This window comes from Rhinopithecus roxellana, chromosome 19 (genome assembly GCF_007565055.1).
Source record: "Rhinopithecus roxellana isolate Shanxi Qingling chromosome 19, ASM756505v1, whole genome shotgun sequence".
NCBI lineage: Eukaryota > Metazoa > Chordata > Mammalia > Primates > Cercopithecidae > Rhinopithecus > Rhinopithecus roxellana.
The window spans coordinates 41274615-41297613 of record NC_044567.1 but is presented as its reverse complement, the minus strand read 5'-3'; the positions used below and the strand labels follow the sequence as shown (position 1 = coordinate 41297613).

General features: G+C 41.9%; 1 protein-coding gene and 1 pseudogene across 1 annotated transcript; both read right to left on the bottom strand.

Moving 5' to 3' along the window:
* Positions 1–9902: 9902 nt before the first annotated feature.
* On the bottom strand, positions 9903–10974 carry LOC104675094 (annotated as a pseudogene).
* A 1620-nt stretch (positions 10975–12594) lies between these two features.
* Positions 12595–22793, bottom strand: LOC115894931 (protein unc-45 homolog B-like). Its single transcript, XM_030924096.1, has 4 exons — positions 22602–22793; positions 19660–19815; positions 13210–16112; positions 12595–12705 (listed from the first exon to the last, which is right to left on the bottom strand). Exons 1-3 carry the CDS (start codon positions 22791–22793, stop codon positions 15852–15854), a joined length of 609 nt encoding a protein of 202 aa, XP_030779956.1. The 3' UTR covers positions 12595–12705; positions 13210–15851.
* Positions 22794–22999: the final 206 nt, after the last annotated feature.

Sequence of the window (22999 nt, the reverse complement as noted above, 5' to 3'; positions counted from 1 at the left end):
GTGGGCTAGCCTGGGTCCTGCCAACCCCATCCCATGTTGTTGCCCTACAAAGATTTCTACCACGCCTGCTCAGACACAGGCAACCATGGGGAACACAACCCCTAGCGAATAATCTCAGAAACCTGTTTTTACCCAAGATACAATACTCACCTACTTGCGCAGAACCTAGAAACTTGGCTCATTGTGTGGCTGTTTTCTGTGAAATATTTCATGGTTATGAACCACGGCGAAATCTATTGTCTTGGTATTTAGGTGTATTGGGTTTTGGACTTCCATACTAGTAGGTGAACAGCCCACAGACCTCAGAACCCCAAAGATCAGGGCCAGAATGGTTATATTAAACAGTGCATAGAAAAGAAAGGTGTGGCCGAGCACGATGGCTCACGCCTGTAATCCCAGCACTTTGGCAGGCCAAGGTGGAAAGATCGCTTAAGCCCAGGAGTTCGAGAGCAGCCTGGGCAACATGATGAAACCCTTCTTTACTAAAAATAAAAAAATTAGCTGGGCATGGTAGCATGTGCCTGTGGTCCCAGCTACTCAGGAGGCTGAAGTGGGAGAATTGCTTGAGCCCAGGAGGCCGAGGCAACAGTGAGCTGTAATCACCATCACTGCACTCAAGCCTAGGTGACAGAATAAGACCCTGTCAAAAAAATAAAATAAAATTGGTCTGGGTGTGTTTATTTTCATCAAGCTTGAAATGTGCACTTTTCTGTGTAATGCTATGTTTCACATTGTAAAAGTGTAATTTAAAAATGAATAATACCTTTCTCTTAGAGTTGTTGTGAGAATACATAAAATAACGGATCTAAAGCAACTTTTTCTTTGTGTAGGAATAAATGCTATTCTTATATTAGTAAGAATATACTATGGCATAAATTCTAATTCTAATAAAAGTATACCGTAGAATAAACGCTATTCTTATACTAATCAGAATATACTGTAGGATAAATGCTATTCTTACACTAGTATGAATATATTATAGAATAAATGTTATTCTTATGCTCTTATAATAAGAATATACTGTAGAATAAATACCGGTCTTATACTAATAACAATATACTATAGAATCAATGCTATTCTTATACTAAGAACCAGTTGCTTCAGATCTGCTATTTTATGTATTATCACAACAACTATGAGAGAAAGATATTATTCACTTTTTAAACTAAGCTTTAACAAAGTGAAACATAGCATTACACAGAAAAGTGCACACATCTCAAGCTTGATGAAAGTGAACACACCCAGACCAAAACTTCGAAGCTGCCATGGTGTCCCTCCCCACCACTAACCTTATGCTCTGCTTACGGGTAACCACCATCCTGACTTCTAACATCACCTACTAGTGTTGCCTGGTTTTGAACTGGTATAAACAGATCATTCACTGTACGGTGTACTCTATTAGGTCCAGCTTCTTTCACTTGAATATTATATTTGTAAGTCACATCCGTGTTGTTGTACTTAGCAGTAATGTGGCATTTACAGTGGTGTATCGTCTTCTCCTGTATCCATATCGGACAATTTTTCCATTTACTATGGACACTGGGGTTATTTCCATTTGGGAGCCACGATGAAAAGTGTTCTCTCTCATTGTGACACACATACACAAGTACATATTTCTGTTGGCTGTGTACCTTGGAGTTGCTGGCTATGCATATGTTCAATTTTATGTCAAGCACTTTTAGGGGATACTGCCAAATACATCTTCCTAAGTTTTTGTAGCAATTCATATTCCCATCTGCAGTGTATAAGAGTTCCAGTTATTCCATATTCTCACCAACACTTAGTTTTGTCAGCGTTTTAATTTTTTTTAATTTGCTTTTTTTTCAGACAAGGTCTTTGTCACCCAGGCTGGAGTGCAGTGTCACCGTCATGGCTCACTACAGCCTCAACCTCTAGGACTCAAGCGATCTTCCCACCTTAGTCCCCAACTCCCAGGCAGCTGGGACTATAGGCATGTGCCACCACACCCAGCTAACATTTTTAATGTACTCTTTGTAGAGACGGGTGTCTGTACAAGTAGCTTGCTTTGTTTTTTGTTTGTTTGTTTGTTTGTTTTTCGGAGACAGGATTCCCTTTGTTGCCCAGGCTGGAGCGCAGTGATGCAAATCTGGCTCATTGCAGCCTCGACCTCCTGAAATCAAGCAATTTTCCTGCCTCAGCCTCCTGTGTAGCTGGGAACCACAGGCACATGCCACCATGCTTGGCTAATTTTTAATTTTTTGTAGAGATGCAGTCTCAATTTGTTGACCAGGCTGGGACAAGTTATTTACTGATTAAATGTTTAGCAATCTCTTTCCACTCTGTGGCTGACTTTATTACTGTCTTAATAGTGTCTTCTCATGAATTGAAGTCTTAATAATGTCTTTTCATGAATTGAAGCTCCTATTTAATAAAGTTGTCCTCTTTATCAACATTTTCCTTTATGGTTAGTGCTTCTATGTCTCATTTAAGAAATACCTGCCTCCTCCAATTCATGAAGATAGTCTCTAGTGTTACCTTCTAGAATATTTCTTTTTTATTTTTTTAAACTGTCTAGCCCTATGTCATAAGAATATTTCTAGTTTTACTTTTCACACTTAGATCTCTAATCCACCTGATGTTTGAGTGTGTTGTGAGGGAAGGGTTAAGTTTAATTTTTTTCCATATGGATAGCTAGTTGACCCAATATCATTTGTCGAAAAGTTCATCCTTTCCCCACTGTTCTGTAGTGTGATCTTCGTCATAAGTCAAGTGCACATATATGTGTGGGTCTATTTCTGAATTCTCTTTTCTGTTTCATTGGTCTATTTTCATTTTCTTTTGCTGACATCATACCATCTTAATAACTATGACCTTATATTAATATTCACGGTTAGTCTTCCAACTTATTCTTCTTTTCTTTTTAGTTAAAAAAAATATGTAGAAATGGAGATTCACTATGTTTTCCAGGCTGGTCTCAAACTCCTGGTCCCAGGCAATATCTCCTGCCTAAGCCCTCCAAAGTGTTGGGATTACAGTGAGCATGGGCGTGAGCCACCATGCCTGGCCAAACTTTATTATCCTCCAAGATGGTCATTGCTATTCTTGATTCTATGGCTTTTCATAAACATTTTACAAATAACTTATCAATGTCTGTCCCACCAAAAGCCTCAAAGTTTTATTGGGCTTTCATGGAATCTATATATCAATTTGGGGAGAATTTATATCTTTATAATGTCATCCAATCCATGAATTTAGTAATATCTCTCTATTTATATGAGTTTTCTTTTATTTTTATAAATAATATTTTATAGTTAGAATTCTTAAACATCTTTCATAATTTATTTCAAAGCATTGATGTTTTATGATATTACAATGGCGCCATCTTTAAAAACTTAATTTCCTAACTGTTATAGTTATGTAGAAATACAATTGATTTTTGAAAATGGACTTTGTATCTAAATTCACGTATTGGTTCTAACAGTTTGTAGCTATCAGATTTTTTACATGTACAATTCTGTCGTGTGAATAATTTAAAAGTTTTATTTCTAAGTTTTCAATTTTATGTTTCTCTTGTTTTTCTTCTTTTTATATTGTAAATTGACAATTTTTAATTGTATAGATTGATGGGTTCCATGAAGAGGGAGTTGCGTAGGGAAAAAGTTTATGGGGTATAAAATGATGTTAATGATTTATGAATGCAGTGTGAAATAATTAAATCAAGCTAGTTAACATTTCCATCACCTCAAATACTTAACATTTTTTCTATGGCAAGAACATTTGAAATTTACTTAGCAATTTTGAAATGTACAACACTCTACTATTAACTATATTCATCATGCTGTACAATAGAATGCACAAAAAGAAAAATCATATTGTCCCTGCTTGAAATACCCTATGACCATCACCTCCCCATTTCCCCATCTTCCAGCTTCTGTCACCACCATTATACTCTCCACTTCTATAAGTTCATTGTTTTAAATTCCACATATAACTGAGAACATGTGGTATTTATCTTTCTGGGCCTGACTTATTTCACTTAGCGTAATGTTCTCCAATTCTGTCAATGTTGTCACAAATTTCAGAGTTTCCTTCTCTCTCTCTCTCTCTCTCTCTCTCTCTCGATGGAGTCTCACTCACTCCGTCACCCAGGCTGGAGTGTAGTGGCACAGTCTCAGCTAACCAAAACCTCTGCCTCCCAGGTTCAAGCCATTCCCCTGCCTCAGCCTCCCAAGTAGCTGGGATTACAGGCATATGCCACCACACCCAGCTAATTTTTGTATTTTTAGTAGAGACGGGGTTTCACCATGTTGGTCAGCCTGGTCTCAAACTCCTGACCTCAAGTGATCCGTCTGCCAAAAGTGTTAGAATTACAGGTGTGAGCCATTGTACCCAGCCCAGAATTTCCTTCTTTTTAAAGGCTGAATAGTATTCCATTGTATATATGCACTACATTTTAAAAAATCCATTCATCTGTTGATGGACTGAGGTTGATTCCATTACTTGGCTATTGTGCATAGTGTTACAATGAACATAGGAGTGCAGATATCCCTTCGACAAACTGATTTTGAGTCATTTGCATTAATACCCTGAAGAGGGATTTCTAAATCACATAATAATTATATTTTTAGTTTTTTTTTCTTCTTGGGCGAAGGGATCTCCATACTGTTTTCCATGATGGCTGCACCAATTTACGTTTCCACCAACAGTGTACAAGTGTTCCCTTTGCTCTACATCCTCACCAACACTCATCTTTTGTTTTTTCATTTGAAAACACTCTGTTCTGAAATAAAGTACAGGATGATTAAAAATATAATAATAAATATTCTGACAAGTGAGAGATTATATCTCATTGTGGTTTTACTTTGCATTTCTCTAACAATTAGTGATGCTGAGCACTTTTTCATTATCTGTTGGCTATTTGCATGTCTTCTTTTGAGAAATGTTTTTATCACTGCAATGCAAGGATCAATAAATGTGATATGCCACATTAACAGAATGAAAGACGAAAACCATATAATCATCTATGAGACGCCAAAAATCACTTGATAAAATTTAATATCCTTTTATGATAAAAACTCTCTCCTATCTTCCATTCCCTAGGCAGAGAGTCAGAGCAACAGAAAGAGAGAGAGAGAGAGAGAGAAAGATGACCAAAAAAGTTCACCAAATTAGATGTAGAGGCATATATCTCTTCGAGGATAACCCTGAGTGCAAATTTTTAAAAAAGAAACGTAACTCGGCACAATAAAGGTCATTTGTGAGAAGCCCACAGCTAACATCACACTTAAAGCCTTTCCTGTAAGATCTGGAATAAGACAAGGATTTCTACTGTTTTAGTCTGTTTGTGTTGCTCAACAAAATACCTGAGCCCAGGTGATTTATAAAGAAACAAGGTTAATTTGGCTCGTGATTCTGCAGGCTGTGCAAGCTTCTGGTAAGGGCCGCAGGAAGCTTCCACACATGGTGGAAGGTGAAGGGGAGCCAGAATGTGCAGATTACACAATGAGAGAGTGGAAGCAAGAGACAGGGGCAGGAGGTGCCATGATCTTTTCAACAATCAGCTCTTGGATGAGCACAGTGGCTCATGCCTGTAATCCCAGCACTTTGGGAGCACGAGATGGGAGGATCACTTGAACCAAAGAATTTAAGACCAACCAGCCTGGGCAATAAAGTGAGATTCCATCTCTACCAAAAAATTAAAAAATTAACCAGTCATGGTGTTGTGCGTCTGTGGTTCAAACTACATGGGAAACTGAGGTGGGAGGATCGCTTGAGCCCAGGAGGTCAAAGCTACAGTGAGTTATGATCGCACCACTGTACTCCAGCCTGGGCAACAGAATGTGACCCTGTCTCCAAAAAAAAAGAAAAGTGAATCCATAAACAAAATTTTAAAAAATCAGCTCTTGTGAAAATTAAGAGTGAGAACTGACTCATTATTGCAAAGATAACATTAACTTATTCATAAGGGATCTGTCCCATTATCCAAACACCTCCCACCAGGCCCCACCTTTAACATTGGGAATCAAATTCTAAAATGAGATTTGGTAGTCAAACAAATCATATCAAACCATAGCACCTACTCTCCCTTCTGTTCAACATAGGATTGAAGTCCTTTCTAGAGCAATTAGGCAAGAAAAAGAAATAAAAGGCATCCAATTAGGAAAAGAAATGAAATTGTCAATGTTTGTTGATGGCATGATCTTATATATCTTATATATGGAAAACCCTATAGACTTCCGCAAAACAACTGTTAGAACTAATATGTGAATACAGTTGCAGGATACAAAATCAACGCACACAAAAAATCAACGGCTTGCTTCTGATTACTGTCAATATGTTAAAAATTCACAAGAAAAAAAGAAATAGTAGCATTTCTATACACTAACAACAAACTTTCTTGAACCTAGGCTTGTGAAAAAAAAAAGAAGAAATAACAACAAACTATCCAAAAAAAGAAATAACGGGAACAATCACATTCACGATACCTACAAAAAAATTTTTTTTAATTAGGAATAACTTGGCCAGGTAGGTATTAAAATCCATACTACCCACCATGACCTGTAGATTCAATATAATCCCTATGAAAATCCCAACATCATTTTTTATAGAAATAGAAAAAAATTCTAGCCTGTACTCCCAGCACTTTGGGAGGCCGAGGTAGAAGAACTACTTGAGCTGAGGAGTTCACCTCTACCAAAAAAAAAAAAAATTAGCCTGCTTTGGCAATGTACACCTGTGGTACCAGCTACTCCAGGGGCTGAGGTAGGGGGATTGTTTGTTTGAGCCCAGGAGTTTGAGGCTGCAGTGAGCCATGATTGTGACACTCACTCCAGCCTGGGAAAAAGAATGACACTCTGTCAAAAAAAAAAAAAAAAGCCAAGGCAATCACAAGCAAAAAGAAAAAAAGCTGGAAGTATTTGCTTCAGAGCTCTCTGAAGTTGAAAAAGCTGGAGGTATCACACTGTCTGATTTTAAACTATACTACAAAACTATACTAATTAAAACAGTATGAAATAATCACTTCTCCGTCTTTTGGCTAAGATCAAGTAAGTGTAAAACAGCATCGAATTGGCAAAAAAGAAAAAGACACATCTGGGCCGGGCGCGGTGGCTCAAGCCTGTAATCCCAGCACTTTGGGAGGCCGAGACGGGCGGATCACGAGGTCAGGAGATCGAGACCATCCTGGCTAATACGGTGAAACCCCGTCTCTACTAAAAAATACAAAAAACTAGCCGGGCGACGAGGCGGGCGCCTGTAGTCCCAGCTACCCGGGAGGCTGAGACAGGAGAATGGCGTGAACCCGGGAGGCGGAGCTTGCAGTGAGCTGAGAGCCGGCCACTGCACTCCAGCCTGGGTGGCAGAGCGAGACTCCGTCTCAAAAAAAAAAAAAAAAAAAAAAAAGAAAAAGACACATCAACCAATGGAACAGAACAGAGAGCCCAGAGATTAATCTAACTGATTTTCAACAAATATGCCAAGAAGAAAAAGACCACTTTTTAAAATAAATGGTGTAGAGAAAACTGAATTTCCACATGCAGAAAAAGAAAATTGGACCCTTATTTCAACACCATATACAAAAGTTAGTTCAACATGGATTACATACTTAAACATTTCTGCATTAGTTTGCTCAGGAAAATTGCCAACAACAAAAAAAGGCAAGAAAGAAAAAAAGAAAAGACATGTTTAAGACCAAGAACCCTAAAACTACTAGAAGAAAACATAGGGAATCAGATGGCAGCCAGAAAGAAAGAAAGAAAGAAAGAAAGAGAGAAAGAAAGAAGAGAAAGAAAAAGAAAAGAGAAAGAAAGGAGAAGAAAGGAAGAAGAAGGAAGGAAGGAAGGAAGGAAGGACGTAAGGAAGGAGGAAAGGAAGTAAGGAAATGCAAGGAAGTAGATCAATAAACGAAGAAGGATGGAAGGACTAAATGCCGTAATGCAGTTACCTTCCATTGTACTCGGAAATCTTAAATCCTGACAGTCCATACCATAACTCCCGACAAGACTCCCGCACTGCACCGCCCATAATCCACTCAAGCACCCACCTACCCCCACACATCACATGAACACCACCTCCTCCAATCAACCCTCCCTAACCATACCCAAACCATCTGTGTGAATACTGCAAGACATTGGTCTGGGTAATGATTTTTTGGATTTGTTCCCAAAAGCACAGACAACAAAATTAAATATAGACAAATGGTATTAATCAAACTAAAAAGCTTCTTAGTTCATGATGTGTAGCTAAAACAAACAAACTAAAAACCTTCTGCACAGCAAAAGGAAACAATCAACAGAGTAAAGTGATAACCTATGAAATACGAGAAAATATTTGCAAGCCAGACATCTGATGAGGGGTTAATATCCAATACAAGTAAAGAGCTCAAACAACTCAATAGTAACAAAACAAAACAAAAAAGCAATTAAGACCTGCTTTCTGCTGACCAAGTCTTCTTCCTTACCCCTCCCTAATAAGAAGAAAAAAAGGCAATTAAAAAATGGGTAACCCCTCCTTAATACAGTGGTAAAATTTAAACATTAAAAAAGTTTTGGGACCAGCCTGGTTGCTCACACCTGTAATCCGAGCACTTTCGAAGGCCAAGGTGGGCAGATTGCCTGAGCTCAGGAGTTCAAAACTAGCCTGGGCAACATGATAAAACACTGTCTCTACAAAATAAATAAATGAATTAGCTGGGGTTGAGCCATGTTTGTGCCAACGCACTTGAGCCTGGGAGACAGAGCAAGATCCTGTCTCAAAAAAAAAAAAAAAAAAAAAAAGCTTTAAGTTGTAAAAATGGGTAAGATCAAAAGAGAAGGAAAGAAAAAAGCTTATAAGGAACCTGAATAGACATGTCTATGATGTTTTTAAAGCCATGAACCTTTTTTGGCACAAAGACTTTATCATATGCAGTCACTTCTTTGTAAATGATTTTTTGTAAAGTCATCGGATAAAAAAGAGTGATTTTCCTCACCTGAGTAGATGACAGGAAAATGCTGAAATCAATATATACAATATATAAATCAAATCATCTGTTCTGGCACTGTTAATCTAGAAGAAAGTGATTGCACAAAGAACAGTAAGAACATAGACTAGATTATTGAAGTAGGAAAAGAGAAAAAAAAAAGAGCTTCAGAAGTAGGCTTTGCCTCTTGAAAAAATTAAAAATATAAGTCACTGTCTGTGTTGTGCTTGGGAGTTAGCAGCAAAAAAAAAAAAAAAAAAAAAAAATTGAAGTCACTGTCTGTGAAAGGAAAAGAAAAAATGATAAGAGTTTGCATCCATTGAAGCATGTAGAAAAAGAAAACAATTTTTAAAATAAAATAAAATGAGTATAGTTGGGAGCTTAGCAATGGACATACAGAGTGGAGGAATAGACACTGGAGGCTCCAAAAGGTGGGAGATGGGTGGGGAATGAGGGATGAAATCCTACTATAGGGTACGATGTTCATTATTCTGGTGATGAGGATGCTATGCGATATGCTTTACCACTACTCAATATATCCATGCAACAAAACTGCACTTGTACTCCTAAATCCATAAAAACAGAAAATCATCTTGGCTGACACCTCTTTCAAAAAAATAATAAAATAAAAAAATAAACATTTTAAAAAGAGAGAGAATAGTAAGAGCAAGCAAGGACATTTAGTCTATACTTTCAAATGGGCTTAATCATTTGAAACAATAAAGTTGTTCATTGAATCTTCATAGAGTATTAAAAAGAAAGCTGCTCTTTGGCAGAATTTCCCACTGAGTTAGTATAGATTACATATGCTCTTGATAAAAGCCACAAATAAAGTTAATTGGTTTTTTTTTTTTCTCTTTAGTATTTGCTTTAAGAGAAAAATCCTAAACTCCTTCAGAGGAAGGAAAAAAGAGATGGTGAGAAATCCTTAAAACTTGTAGGGATTTCCGATGCCAGGAAACCATGAAATACGAGAGCATATTTAGCAATCATGGTGATTTAGCTCATGGTAACTGGCATATGTATCATTATAATTTGCATTGCAGTTATTTAAACTGAGATATTCTTTTTTTTTTTTTTTTTTTTTTTTTTTTGAGACGGAGTCTCGCTCTGTCGCCCAGGCTGGAGTGCAGTGGCCGGATCTCAGCTCACTGCAAGCTCCGCCTCCCGGGTTCACGCCATTCTCCTGCCTCAGCCTCCTGAGTAGCTGGGACTACAGGCGCCCGCCAGGTCGCCCGGCTAGTTTTTTGTATTTTTAGTAGAGACGGGGTTTCACCATGTTAGCCAGGATGGTCTCGATCTCCTGACCTCGTGATCCGCCCGTCTCGGCCTCCCAAAGTGCTGGGATTACAGGCTTGAGCCACCGCGCCCGGCCTAAACTGAGATATTTTTGATCAGGTTGAACACATTGCGAGTAGAAGATCTCTTTTTCCAAGAAATAAGATGGAGAGTCTTTGGAGAACGGCCTCACTGAACTGGTAAGTCAGCTTCCTCTGGATTTTGGTAATTTCCTCACTTCTTCCATAATTTCTCAGTGCCCTGGCCATTTTCTGATAAGTCGTGGTCTCCCGATTGTCTTTCCCCCCCGCCTCCCAAAGCTCGGCAAGTTTTCCTTTGTTTTTTTGATACAAACGGAAAGATGCCTTTGGTTTTATCTACCCACTGAATACAAGGTGCCATCTCCGGATTACACAGGGATTCGTGAAGGTATTCAAACAGTCAGAGCTTCTTCTTGCCTTTCTCCACTTTTGCTGGAGAATAGTGGGTTGTACCAGCTGGTTTTCAGTTACGTTCTGCAGAGATTGATGAATATTTCCTTCAAAATAGAAGACCGCAGCACTATTGATTACCATTCTCCAATTATAGACAGGTTCCTCTGTAGGCAACTCTCCATAGCAGCAGGAATTTCCCTTGACATGAGGACAATGATTGATTAAAGCCAGGTAATTTTTGTAATCTGGTGAGTACTGAAGATCTCCAGTTGAATGTTGCCTCAGTACCTCAAAAGCATCCTCAAATGCTTGAGCCAGCTTGTCTTGTTCAACACACATCATGTTTCATTAATAAATTGACTATTTTGTTCCTTGGCAATTGTGGGAAAACACTTCAACCTTTTATAGAGATATTTCATTAATATCAGAATTGTAAATTCAATGGTAGGCTGTCATGAAAATAAAAAATTATTTTCCAGCGTGATGGTTCTTTCCATCAGTGTCCAATGCAGCACCCACTTGCAAACGGTGGAAATAGCCTTCCCATCCCCTGAAACACATGTCTGCCTCCCGCTTGCCTAACCTGTAACCTGCCATTTTAATAACGGTCACGTTTGGCCAATTTTATGATTTTCATTTCCTTTTCTTGCCTTATTGTACTAGCTACGCTCTTCAGTACAAAGTTGAATACAATTGGTAATAGCAAGTATTGTTATCTCATTCTTAATCTCAGGGAATAATTAAATATCACAGTGGCTGTAAATTTTATACGGATAAACTTTATCACATTAAGGAAGTTTCCTTCTATTTTTAGTGTACTGAAGAGTTTTATCATGAATTGTTACTGAATATTGTCAAAAGCTTTTCCTACATCTATTGAGGTAATCATATTATTTTATTCTTTATTCTGTTGATGTAGTATATTAGTTGATAGTCTCGTGTTAACCAATTTATTATTCCTAGAATAAACCTAACTTGATTAACGTGTTGTCTTTTTATATATTGGTGGATTTAGTGTGCCAGTATTTAGTAAAGGATTTTGCACCTATAGTCACAAAAGATATTGGTCTACAATTTTCCTATAGTGTAATGTTTTTGTTAAGTTTTGCTATCAAGCTGTCCTCATAAAAAGAGCTGAAAGTGTCCTTTCTTTTATCTTCTCTGGAAGGGTTTGCCTAAGACTGGTACTGTTTCGGCCAGATGCAGTGGCACACACCTGTAATCCCAATGCTTTGTGAGGCTGAGGTGGGAGGATTGTTTGAGCCCAGGAGTTCAAGACCCGCCTGGTCTTTACAAAAAATAAAAAATAAAAATACTTAATGCACCTATAATATCATAGTGAATCTCCATTTCTACAAAAAAAGAAAAAGCTTTTTTAAAAAGGAAAAGAAAAAAGAGCATTAAGTTGGAAGACTAACAGTGAATATCAGTTACTCAGGAGACTGAGTGGGAGGATCACTTGAGCCCAGGAGGTTGAGGCTACAGTGAGCCATGATCAAGCCACTGCACTCCAGCCTGGGTGACAGAATGAGACCTTGCTCAAAAAACAAAAGAAAACAAAAGAGTGGCATTGTTTCTTTCTTAAATGCCTGTAGAACTCACCAGTGAAACTAAATGGGCCTGAGTTTTCTTTGTGGGAAGGCTTTCATGACCATCGTTTTTGTTATTACAAACACAATTTATTCAGTAGGTGTAACACTATTCAAATTTTCTATTTCTTCTTTTAGCAGTTTAATAAATGGTCTCTCAGACACTTAAACCTCTGTGACTCCCAACCTCTGCCAACAAATTGGCAAACATCCCAAGTGGAATCGACTTTACTAAAAAGTTAAGCTCCCTCCTTGGTGCTTCCCTTTTTGCTGGTCTCACTGCCTTAATGGCTCTCGGTGCCTTAAACAGATTACGTTTTGCCCAGTTTTTCCATGTTTGTATGTCAGGGTATTGTTTTGCCACAAGTTACTATTACTAGGAACAGAAATTCTTTATTATTTACCTTTCACAAATGAGAAGACTAAGAGTCAAAGGGGTTAAATTTTTATAAAGTATCATTTTGGAGATATAAACTTTAAAATTGTATGCTTCTCGGCCGGGCGCGGTAGCTCAAGCCTATAATCCCAGCACTTTGGGAGGCTGAGACGGGCGGATCACGAAGTCAGGAGATCGAGACCATCCTGGCTAACACGGTGAAACCCGTCTCTCCTAAAACATACAAAAAAAAAAACTAGCCGGGCGAGGTGGCAGGCGCCTGTAGTCCCAGCTGCTCGGGAGGCTGAGGCAGGAGAATGGCGTAAACCCGGAAGGCGGAGCTTGCAGTGAGCTGAGATCCGGGCACTGCACTCCAACTTGGGCGGCAGAGTGAGACTCCGTCTCAAAACAAACAAACAAACAAAAAAACAAAAAAACTAGCCGGGCGAGGTGGCGGGCGCCTGTAGTACCAGCTACTCGGGAGGCTGAGGCAGGAGAATGGCGTAAACCCGGGAGGCGGAGCTTGCAGTGAGCTGAGATCCGGCCCCTGCACTCCAGTCCGGGCGACAGAGCGAGACTCCGCCTCAAAAAAAAAAAAAAAAAAAAAAAAATGTATGCTTCTCAAATTGCAAAGGATTAATATGATACAGACCAAGTTATCTGATAGCAACATACTTCAGTTAAAAGTAATGATAAAAATGATGAATTTTTCCATTATATGTTGGGAAACTAAGAAACATACCTCTAAGGTATTCATAGGTTTTCTGTAAGAGAATTGGTTGGAAAAACCTGGAAAGTTGGCAGGTATTGGCTGTTCCTTGCTGGTTTTGAGCAAGCTACCTCAATAAAGAGATGATCTCAGGTTAGCATCAGTCTATTTGAAAGCATAGATGAAAATAAATAGGAATCGGCAAAGAAGGGTCCTCTTACAAGCAATGGTGACTAAGAGTCTAGGCTGGAAAAGCCAATCAGTTATGTAATCTAGGCAGTGGGAAACAAAGGTATTTTTCACAGCTTTTCTTAAAGGCCTCCCGTGAAGACTTAGCCAGATAGTAGACCAGTGGCAAAAATCAGATGAAGGAATTCAGCTTTCCTCTGGATCTTCTTGGACTATTTATAAAATACTCATCTTAAAGAACGTGGTCGCCCAGACTGGGCAACATAGTGAGACCCCGTCTCTAAAAAAAAAATGTTTTTAATTAGCTGGGGGTGGTGGTGTGTGCCTGTAGTCCCAGTTATTCAGAAGACTGAGGTAGAAAGATCACTTGAGCCATGGAGACCAAGGTTGCAGTGAGCCATGACTGCACCACTGCCCTTGAGCCTAGGTTACAGAGCAAGACCCTGTCAAAAAAAAAAAAAAAAAATTCCCTGCAATCCAAACAAGATGAGCTTTATCTAACTGGCCCTGAACGCCACTGGCAGATGTAATCTCATGAGAGTCAAAATGAGTAAGAGTGTGGCCCTACCTCTGAAAGAGTTTTGTTTAAAGGAGCTAAATACACCCACTCAAGCCCACATATGAGGAAAGAAGGAAAGAATTTGACAGGGGTCAAATCATGCTATTTATTGATGATGAATGTTGTATATATTTTCAGAAGGGCCACACCTTTTTGAATGTTGTCATTCTCTATCATAATAAGGATATGATGAGTATAGTTTCCTGCTGTGAAACAAGCCCATGTAAGAGTTAGTAAAATGTAGGCTGTATGTAAAGATCATTAGTGCAGAAAAGATCTGAGAAACTAAAGTTTTAGTTCTCTAGAGGTACAGCGGGTATTATGTTGGATTTGGCCCATACCGCAACAGTGCAACTTTCTGATAGTCTGTCTCTTTTCCAGGCATATGTACACTTACACTTACTACACAACAGAACGTTGTAAATTGTTTTCGTCAAGGACCATAAAACTAAATGTCCCACCCTTTACCCAATGCTGAGATCAGAACTGTCGACCCTTCAATAAATGTAGGTAGAATTGGGACATACCTGAGTGACAGTACTAGTTCTTAGCTATCTCAACCATGCTAAAAAGGCAGTATTAACAGAGAGGTTCTGATCTACGGCATATTACTTGTGTCATTCTTTTGTGGCCAAGCCTGACATAAAGAACATGTTCTTTGATATGCCCAGGGTACATTCTTTTGTGGTGGCACACCTCTTCCATTAATACCCCTAATCAGTCCATGTCAATTGGACAGGGATGAAGCTCCTTCTTAACCTAGATTTGTATATATGACCCAGGCCTGGCCAATTAGCATTCCACCTCTGAATATGATTGGTTCATAGATGGAAATGTGACCTGAGACACAGACATATCAGAGTCATTCCTGGGAACTTTGCTGAGTTATTGAAAATGCTCTTCTCTCTTCTCTTCCATAATGAACTATAACAGCTATGTAAGCCTGGGGCTGCTGGGGACTGCCTTTCCTATCACAGGGAGAGAGCCCACTAGGGAATGAAATCAACCTATAATAAATAAAAGACAAGATATGGGGAGGGAAAATGAGAGAGAGAAAGAGACACATCCATGGTGATGGCATTTGAAACTCTGAATCTAACAATGTCAGACCTTCCCTGGATGGCCAAGATACATGAGCCAATGAATTATTTATTTTTTGTTTGAAGATTATCTTATTTGTATTCATCATGTCCATCTTGCTTGGAAGACTTTCCCAAGCAAATTGCAGAGGTCATGTCTCACTGTTGAACATAAACTCTATTTCCATCACAGTGAAGTGATGGGAATGGGCACAGGGCTGGGACAGAGCACTGAAGGTGAAACACACCGTTCTGAACAGACTGATTCAAATAGTGTGGGAGAGAGGTCATGAAAACAGCACAGATCAGCATCCAAATACAACAGCATTAACCTTTATATGCACACACCCGTTAGTTCCTACCTTACCACAAAATCCATTTTCCAAAATATAAATAACTTCAACCTGTTATCCTGGCCTTCAAAATGGGTACAGAAAGAATGATCCAACCTATGTTCTAATCATGGGTGAAAATTATTCTTGGAATTTCTGAAACTTGACAGATGTAAGGAGATAGGAAGCAAGAGAGAGAATGAAACATCCAAACTCTGTCAGGACAAAGGAGAAGATTCACAACTCAGGGAACAGTCAAGTCTTCCATTTATATTGAGACTTCATTGTCACTGCTATGATCCCTAGATGACCTGACACTCCAGGAGAACCCAACCCAGGACTCTGCACAGTACAGGGCCACTCCCAGCATCCCTGAGGGTCCCTGTCTAAGACACTGGTTTAATGAAGCCATAATCCATGCACTTGATGAGACATTCTCGGGCTGTCTGAACCACTTCTGCCTTCTTCTCATCTGGCTCCTGTTTGCCCACCACAGTCAGGATCTCCAGCAGCTCACTCTCCACCAGCTTTTTGGCCAGCTCAGCATCGGCTGCCAGTAGATTGTAGGCGATGACGAGGCCCCGGTGTTGGACAGACAGCTGGTCATGCAGGCAAAGCCGCTGGAGGATCTCCAACCACTGGGTTGTCTGGAGGCAGGAAAAAAGGTAAGGAGGGTGCTAGGTTTGAGTGTGTCCCCAGAGTTCATGTGTTGGAAATGTGGGTCCCCAGTGTGGCAATGTTGGGAGGTGGGGCCTTTAAGAGGTGATTAGGTCATTAAGAGGAATTAATGCTGCTGTCACAGGAATGTGTCAATTCTTGCAGCAGTGAGTTCTCACTCTCAAGGGACTAGATTAGAAACCATGACAGCCAGTCATGGCCCCAGTTGCCACCTCTTGTGTTTTATCCTTTTCACACATACACATTTCCCCTTCTGCTTCTAAATCATGCTATGACACAGCATAAGACCTTCACCAAAAGCAAATCAGATGATGCTGTCTGATCTTGGACTTCCCAGCCTTCTGAGCTGTGAACCAAAATAAACCTCTTTTCTTTTACCTAGTCTCAGGTGTTCTATTATAGCAACAGAAAATGAACTAAAACAAAATAATTAAAGAAATCAGCATAACTTAGCTATGGTCACGCATCTGGAAACAGTAGAGGATTCATATTCCAAATCCATTTATTTCTTAAACAGCTTAAGAAGCAAAGGGCCATGGCCGGGCGCGGTGGCTCAAGCCTGTAATCCCAGCACTTTGGGAGGCCGAGACGGGTGGATCACGAGGTCAGGAGATCGAGACCATCCTGGTCTACACGGTGAAACCCCGTCTCTACTAAAAAATACAAAAAACTAGCCGGGCGAGATGGTGGGCGCCTGTAGTCCCAGCTACTTGGGAGGCTGAGGCAGGAGAATGGCGTAAACCCGGGAGGCAGAGCTTGCAGTGAGCCGAGATCGCACCACTGCACTCCAGCCTGGGCGACAGAGCGAGACTCCGTCTCAAAAAAAAAAAAAAAAAAAAAAAAAAAGAAACAAAGGGCCAGACCCACTGCAAACCTGAGAAGAACAGGTATGCAGAGTGTTCAAAAGGAGGATTCTCACTCTGGGCACATGGGCAATGCCTGCTTCTGCCAAACCAGATGCCCTTTGAGATATCAGCTCCAGACATGCAGACATGCTCTCCCCCAGCCCTGTCTTTAACTGGAATCAACACAAGAGTCTTAAATGTATCCTCACTTCTATTCTTCCTCCATTCCCAGCTATGAAGCAACCCAACTACTATTCTTGGGAAGGCAGGACTCTAGACCCCTCTGATCATCCCAGGAGACAGAGATAATGCTGAGAATAGAACCAGGAGGCTTTACTCCTGTATCATTCAGCAGATATACTTGGGGCAGCAGAGTAGAATGGTCATCAGCATGGGGGTTTGGAGTCAGAGAGGCCAGTGTTCAGGTCCCAGCTCAGCCACTTACCAACTACATGGCCTCAGCTAAGTTATTTAACCTCTATAAGCCTCAGGGTCATCTTCTACACCTACCTCTAACATTGTGGTGATTTAATGAGAAAATACATGGAAAGAGCTTAGCATGGGGGCTGCAGCACAGTAAGTGCTCAACAAGTATAAGTGGATGCAGGGCAAGTAGGTGATGATTTAAGACACCAACACAGGCCGGGTGCAGTGGCTCATGCCTGTAATCCCAGCACTTTGGGAGGCTAAGGCAGGTGGAGCATGAGGTCAGGAGTTCAAGACCAGCCTGGCCAACACGGGGAAACCCCCTCTCTACTAAAAACACAAAAATTTGCCAGGCGTGGTGGCACGTGCCTGTAATCCCAGCTACTAGGAGGCTGAGGCAGGAGAATTGCTTGAACTCAGGAGGTGGAAGTTGCAGTGAGCCAAGATTGTACCACTGCACTCCAACCTAGGCAAGAGAGCAAGACTCTGTCTCAAACAATAAATAAACAAAAATAAAAATAAATAAATAAAAAAAACACCAATGCAAAGGATTTCCCTTGGGCTTCTTTGTACCTGTTACCCTCACCTGGCATTTGTCAGCAGGGCTAGCTTTCCACAAGCACATGGGAAGACAGATGCAGGGGGAAGAAAAGGCAAATTCTTGGCTTTTGAGCATCTAACCCAACTTTTGTAAACTCTGCACTGAATGTCCTATCCCAAGGAAAGAACATGAAAACTTAGCTAGCTGTGGCACGGTTCTAGGCTGGAAAGTTTATATGCTGAAGTGTAACTGACAATGGGTCCTGGGCCCATCAGTCCCTGGGATGAGTCACCGAGGGTCAAAGGAAGCAGTGATAGAAACTCAATAAGGATGGGATTCCAGGGCAGGAAGCATAGCCCAGGGCATAGCCCAGATGACATGAGACTGTAGAGATGTCCAGCATCCAACATGGCCATGGGGTGGCACAAAAGATGAGTCTGAGCAGCTTCACAGAGTCCCCAGGAAGCTCCGTGTCAGAACAAAAATGCAGCCAAGATTTCTGAGCCCCGCAAGGAAGAACGAAGAAGTGGACAGGAGTGGGTTGGCAATCCTGAAGGGTTCCAATCCCTTCCCAACTAACAGGCTGTGTGGCCTTGGTCTAGTTGCTTTTCTGCACCTCAGTTTCCTCATTTGTTAAATAGGGATGATGATAATAATAATACCCACCTCACAGGGTGGCTTGGATGATTAAATGACTTAATAAATGTAAACACTTAGGGCAACACCTGGCACTCAGTAAGTGCAAGGAGTCACAGAGGGTCCTGTGAGGACCTGCAACAAGAGTTATGTGCCCAGTAACACCAGAAGAGGCTGCTCTAGGGCAGTGGTTTCAAAGTGTGGTCCCCAAGCTGTTAGCATTCCACCCCCAATCTACTAAATCAGAACGTGTGGGGACACTGTTTTAACAAGTTGCCTAGGTGATTCTTAAACACATTACAGTTTTGAGAAGCTTGCCTTAGGGAAAGAGGTTGAAGTCCAAAGACCATGCAGGATGAACTACATTCAACAGATACACCCTTGCCAGATGCCAGGACAGCATAACCCCCCTCTTGGAACTTAGAGAACACACCCGCCAATACATACACACCTTACACTGACTATCTAAAAGAGCCTGCCTTTAAACCAGACATGAACACCTTTGAATTGAGAGGTCCACATTTTTCACCACGGGGAGAGATGAGTGCCCACAAACTCTTCAGTTTGGTGAAATAAGGAAAGTTTCGTTGTGCACTCCCATGTTTGTAACTATACAGATATTTCCATTACACTTGCTGCAATGGAAACAGTCTCAGAGGAGCTGGTCGTTGTGTCCACTTAAGAGAATCTGCAGCTTTTTTGCCAAACCGTAAGCTCCTTATGGCATCCCCACCACAACCGTGCTTCTCTTGGGAAGCTCTGGAGCTCCACAGCAGTGATTAGCGTTGCTGTTGTTCTTAAGCAATGAGGTATATGCACCTCTAAAGGCAATGGGTGAAACTCCAGTGGGAGGGGTTGAGCTAGCATACTTGGGAAGACCAAATAATGAACGTAAGGCACTGAAGGGAATAGACAGTCCTCTCCTTAGGCAGTAAGAACAGATGCCCAGCGGCTGTGAGAGGTTTCTTTAGGAGCTGGTCTCCCCAGAGGATCATCCAGTGTGGTCTGTGAGTGGGGAGATTCCCTGGAGCCCATCCAACCCTTCCTATCCCCAGGGCCAGATCTTACCACTTGAGTCATCTTGAAGCACAGTTTCTTGTGTGCTGCTGTCAGCATGGCCAGAGCCCCTGCAGCCGCATTCTGCACCTTATCATCATCCTCCCCGCAGAGCAGCACCACCAGCTTCAGCCGGTCGTTCCCATCAGCCAAGAACCTTTCCTGTACCTGTGGGAGGCAGGAACATGGCTCAGAGAAAACTGTCCCCAATCTGCCCAGCCTGAAGAGGGTAAGATGCACCTGAAGTTCTCCAACCCAAGATCCCTCAGCGTTTCCCTCTGAGCACCTCACTCATGCTACCTCCCCTAAGAAGCCTTCCCCGATTGGTTGAATGAAGGGGCTACAAATTCTTCCAAATAAAGAAAACAAAGAATTCCCCATCTAGTGTGCTTCACCACCTCTGTTTGCATTCAGCCTCCACACCAGGGGAAGGAGGCAGGCACAGACTCCTGCAGGGTAGATGTTGCCTGAGAAACTGTATTTCCCATCACTTTGGGGAAGCTTGGAAGGTTTCTCCCACAATGGATGGGCCTTCAGGGTCTTTCATAAAATGATTTTGCAGGGACTGGGGCAGAAGTAGGGAACAATTAGGTGGTTTGCTCGGTATTAGAAAGCTACAGTGCCGTCTCCACCAGGTGAGAGATGAGGCTTCCCAAGGATCTGAAAACCAGGAGAAGAGCTTCCAGGGGACCAGTACCCTGACATGTCTCAGAGAGGTATTAACCCCTCACAGCATCTCATCCTCAACCCTCTGCACTACTGTAAAATCTAGGTGGTCAAGTCTCAGAGCATTCTACTGGGCCAGGTTTCTTAGAAGTGGAACTCCAAAAGGGGACCAAGATCACAGTTTCCCAGGTGTGACCCTCTGTCTTCATCTCCCTGAAACTGGAGCAGTGGTCATCGGAGGTGAGAGCATGGCAGAGGTCACCATATATCAGAGGGGTCAGCATGGCCCCTTCTCATGGAATACAGTTGTTTCTGGGAAGCAGCTGCCCTTACATGGACTACATTCCCCCATTTCTCACATCTCGATGTGGTGGTGGCCTAGTTCTCCTAGATGAAACACGAGCAGAAGTGATGTGTGTCACTTTTAGGCACCTCTCCCTCGGTCTGTCTCCCCATTCACCATCAGAGTGGAATCCACTCCCAGTGTGGCAGAGGAGAAGGCAGTTCTTGATGATCAAAGGAGCCTGGATCCCTGAGTCAGCTTGAAAGTGAGCCACCCGGCTGGGCGCAGTGGCTCACGCCTGTAATCCCAGCACTTTGGGAGGCCAAGGCGGGCAGATCATGAGGTCAGGTAGCTCAAGACCCATCCTGGCTATCATGGTGAAACCACTGTATCTACTAACAACATACAAAAAAATTAGCCAGGGGGTGGCCTAGTGCTTTCGTCCAGTACTCGGAGCGGCTGAGGCAGGACCAATTTGCGATGAACCCAGAGGCGGGAGGTTGCTGTAATTCGAGACCACACCACTACACTCCAGCCTGGGTGACAGAGCCAGACTCCATCTCAGAAAAAAAAAAGTGAGCCACCCAATCCAAACAAGACTTTGACATGGTGAGCAAGAAATGAACTTCTATCCTATTGGGACCACTGAACATTTTGACTTGAGTTGTTGTAGCAGTCGGTGCTCCCATAGGAAAGGTTGCCTCCCTCCTCCCATTACCTCCCTCAACCTCTCAGCCTCCCAACCCCATCTCCCTGGATACATTCTCTGTCTCCCCCATGGCTTCCAGGCCCGCAGCCCAGCCTTAGGCCAGCTCCCTGGTAGACCCTGGTAGCTTCATTTCCCCTGACTTTAATGTTTTTTTTTTTTTTTTTTTTTTTTTTTTTTGAGATGAAGTCTTGCTTTTTCTCCCAGGCTGGAGTGCAGTGGCATGATCTCGGCTTACTGTAACCTCTGCCTCCCAAGTTCAAGCAATTCTCATGTCTCAGCCTCCGGAGTAGCTGGGACTACAAGCACCCACCACCATGCCTGGCTAATGTTTGTACTTTTAGTAAAGACAGGGTTTCACCCTATTGGCCAGGCTGGTCTCAAATTCCCGACTTCAAGTGACCCACCGACCTCGGCCTCCCAAAGTGTTGGGATTACAGGCATGAGCCACTGCACCCGGCCTTTAATAGGCTTTAATGGGTTAGGTTTTCCCCCTAAAACTGTGAGAAGATCTAAGGTTCAGGGGTTGAGGCTAAACAGACTGGGTCTCTCACTAGTCCCTATATGGGGGCCCAGGAGGGCCATTCAGCTTGGCCCTCATGTTAATGAAGGGCCTCAAATTTAGACCCTGCTGTTATATCCGATGAGATTATACCTACAGGCACAGCAGTACTCTGACAGGATGGGAAGAAGAAGACATTCACCAGATGGGTATCATTTGTCCCATGACTGGACCATGAGGCCTACAGCATGTTCTGAATTCATTTTATTTTTATAAACTTATAATTATTATGTGATGAGTACAGTTATATTGCATTGCAATTTCTATGGGAACAGTGGTAGTTCATTAAATGCTGACATTTAAGACATCCTGAAATGGTTGATAACTGCATTTGGCATTTCTTCTTTTTTTTTTATATATGTGAGTTTCAATAAATGCAAGCAGTCTAGCCTTCCTTGACCTCTGAGAGGCCCTGGTCTCATATCCTGCTTTGTTTAAGTTATTTAGGCACTAAGTAAACTCTAGGGGAACTCGGTTGTCTCCCACCTCATCTAGCCCAGGGTTTGGATTCAAAGCCCTAGCTTTGTATTTTTTCCTTTATGCATACCTGTCTCTCAGGGCCCCTACAGGGAGGGGGACTGTAATCTAGGAAAGATTTAGGGATTCCTGGATTTTCTGCCCAAAATGCTACCTTAATGCCATCATAACAGCCCCTGATCTCACCCCAGGGTCTAACGCTGGCCTGTCTCTCCGTGCCTTGATCATGCCCAGGTCTCCGTCCTGAGCCCCTGCCTCACCTCCTTGTGGAGCACCATGTTGCACATGCACTCGGTGGCCGCCTGCCGCAGCTGATCATGATTCTCAAACATGTAGTTCTCAATGTCCGGCAAGGCCCTCTCCTTAAAGATCTTCTGCCTAGGGTAGAGGTGTGGAGGAAGTATCAGGACGCTTTTAGTCTTCTGCAGTGACCATGGGGGTTTTCTGGCCATCTAGGGACCATTCTTCAATTCTGGTGCTATCCTTCCCACATCCTCAGCCAGCATGTTTTATGTGGCATCAAACAGCCCCCAGCTCTAGGAGGGGCACCATGGGCCTAAACTAAATGATATAGCATGGCATCCTGGCCACAGCAGTGGGTTCTGGATGTCACCCAAGTGGAAAGCCTCTGTATTATTGCAGTAAAGAAATCTCTCTC

What these genes read in the sequence shown, in the direction of transcription:
- LOC115894931 (XM_030924096.1), bottom strand. Translation starts at nt 22,793, where the DNA reads ATGGCCAGAAAACCCCCATGGTCACTGCAGAAGACTAAAAGCGTCCTG. An exon ending in ACATGGTGCTCCACAAGGAG is followed by an intron (nt 19,816 to 22,601) that starts GTGAGGCAGGGG and finishes TGCCTCCCACAG; the next exon opens with GTACAGGAAAGGTTCTTGGC. An exon ending in GCTTCAAGATGACTCAAGTG is followed by an intron (nt 16,113 to 19,659) that starts GTAAGATCTGGC and finishes TCCTGCCTCCAG; the next exon opens with ACAACCCAGTGGTTGGAGAT.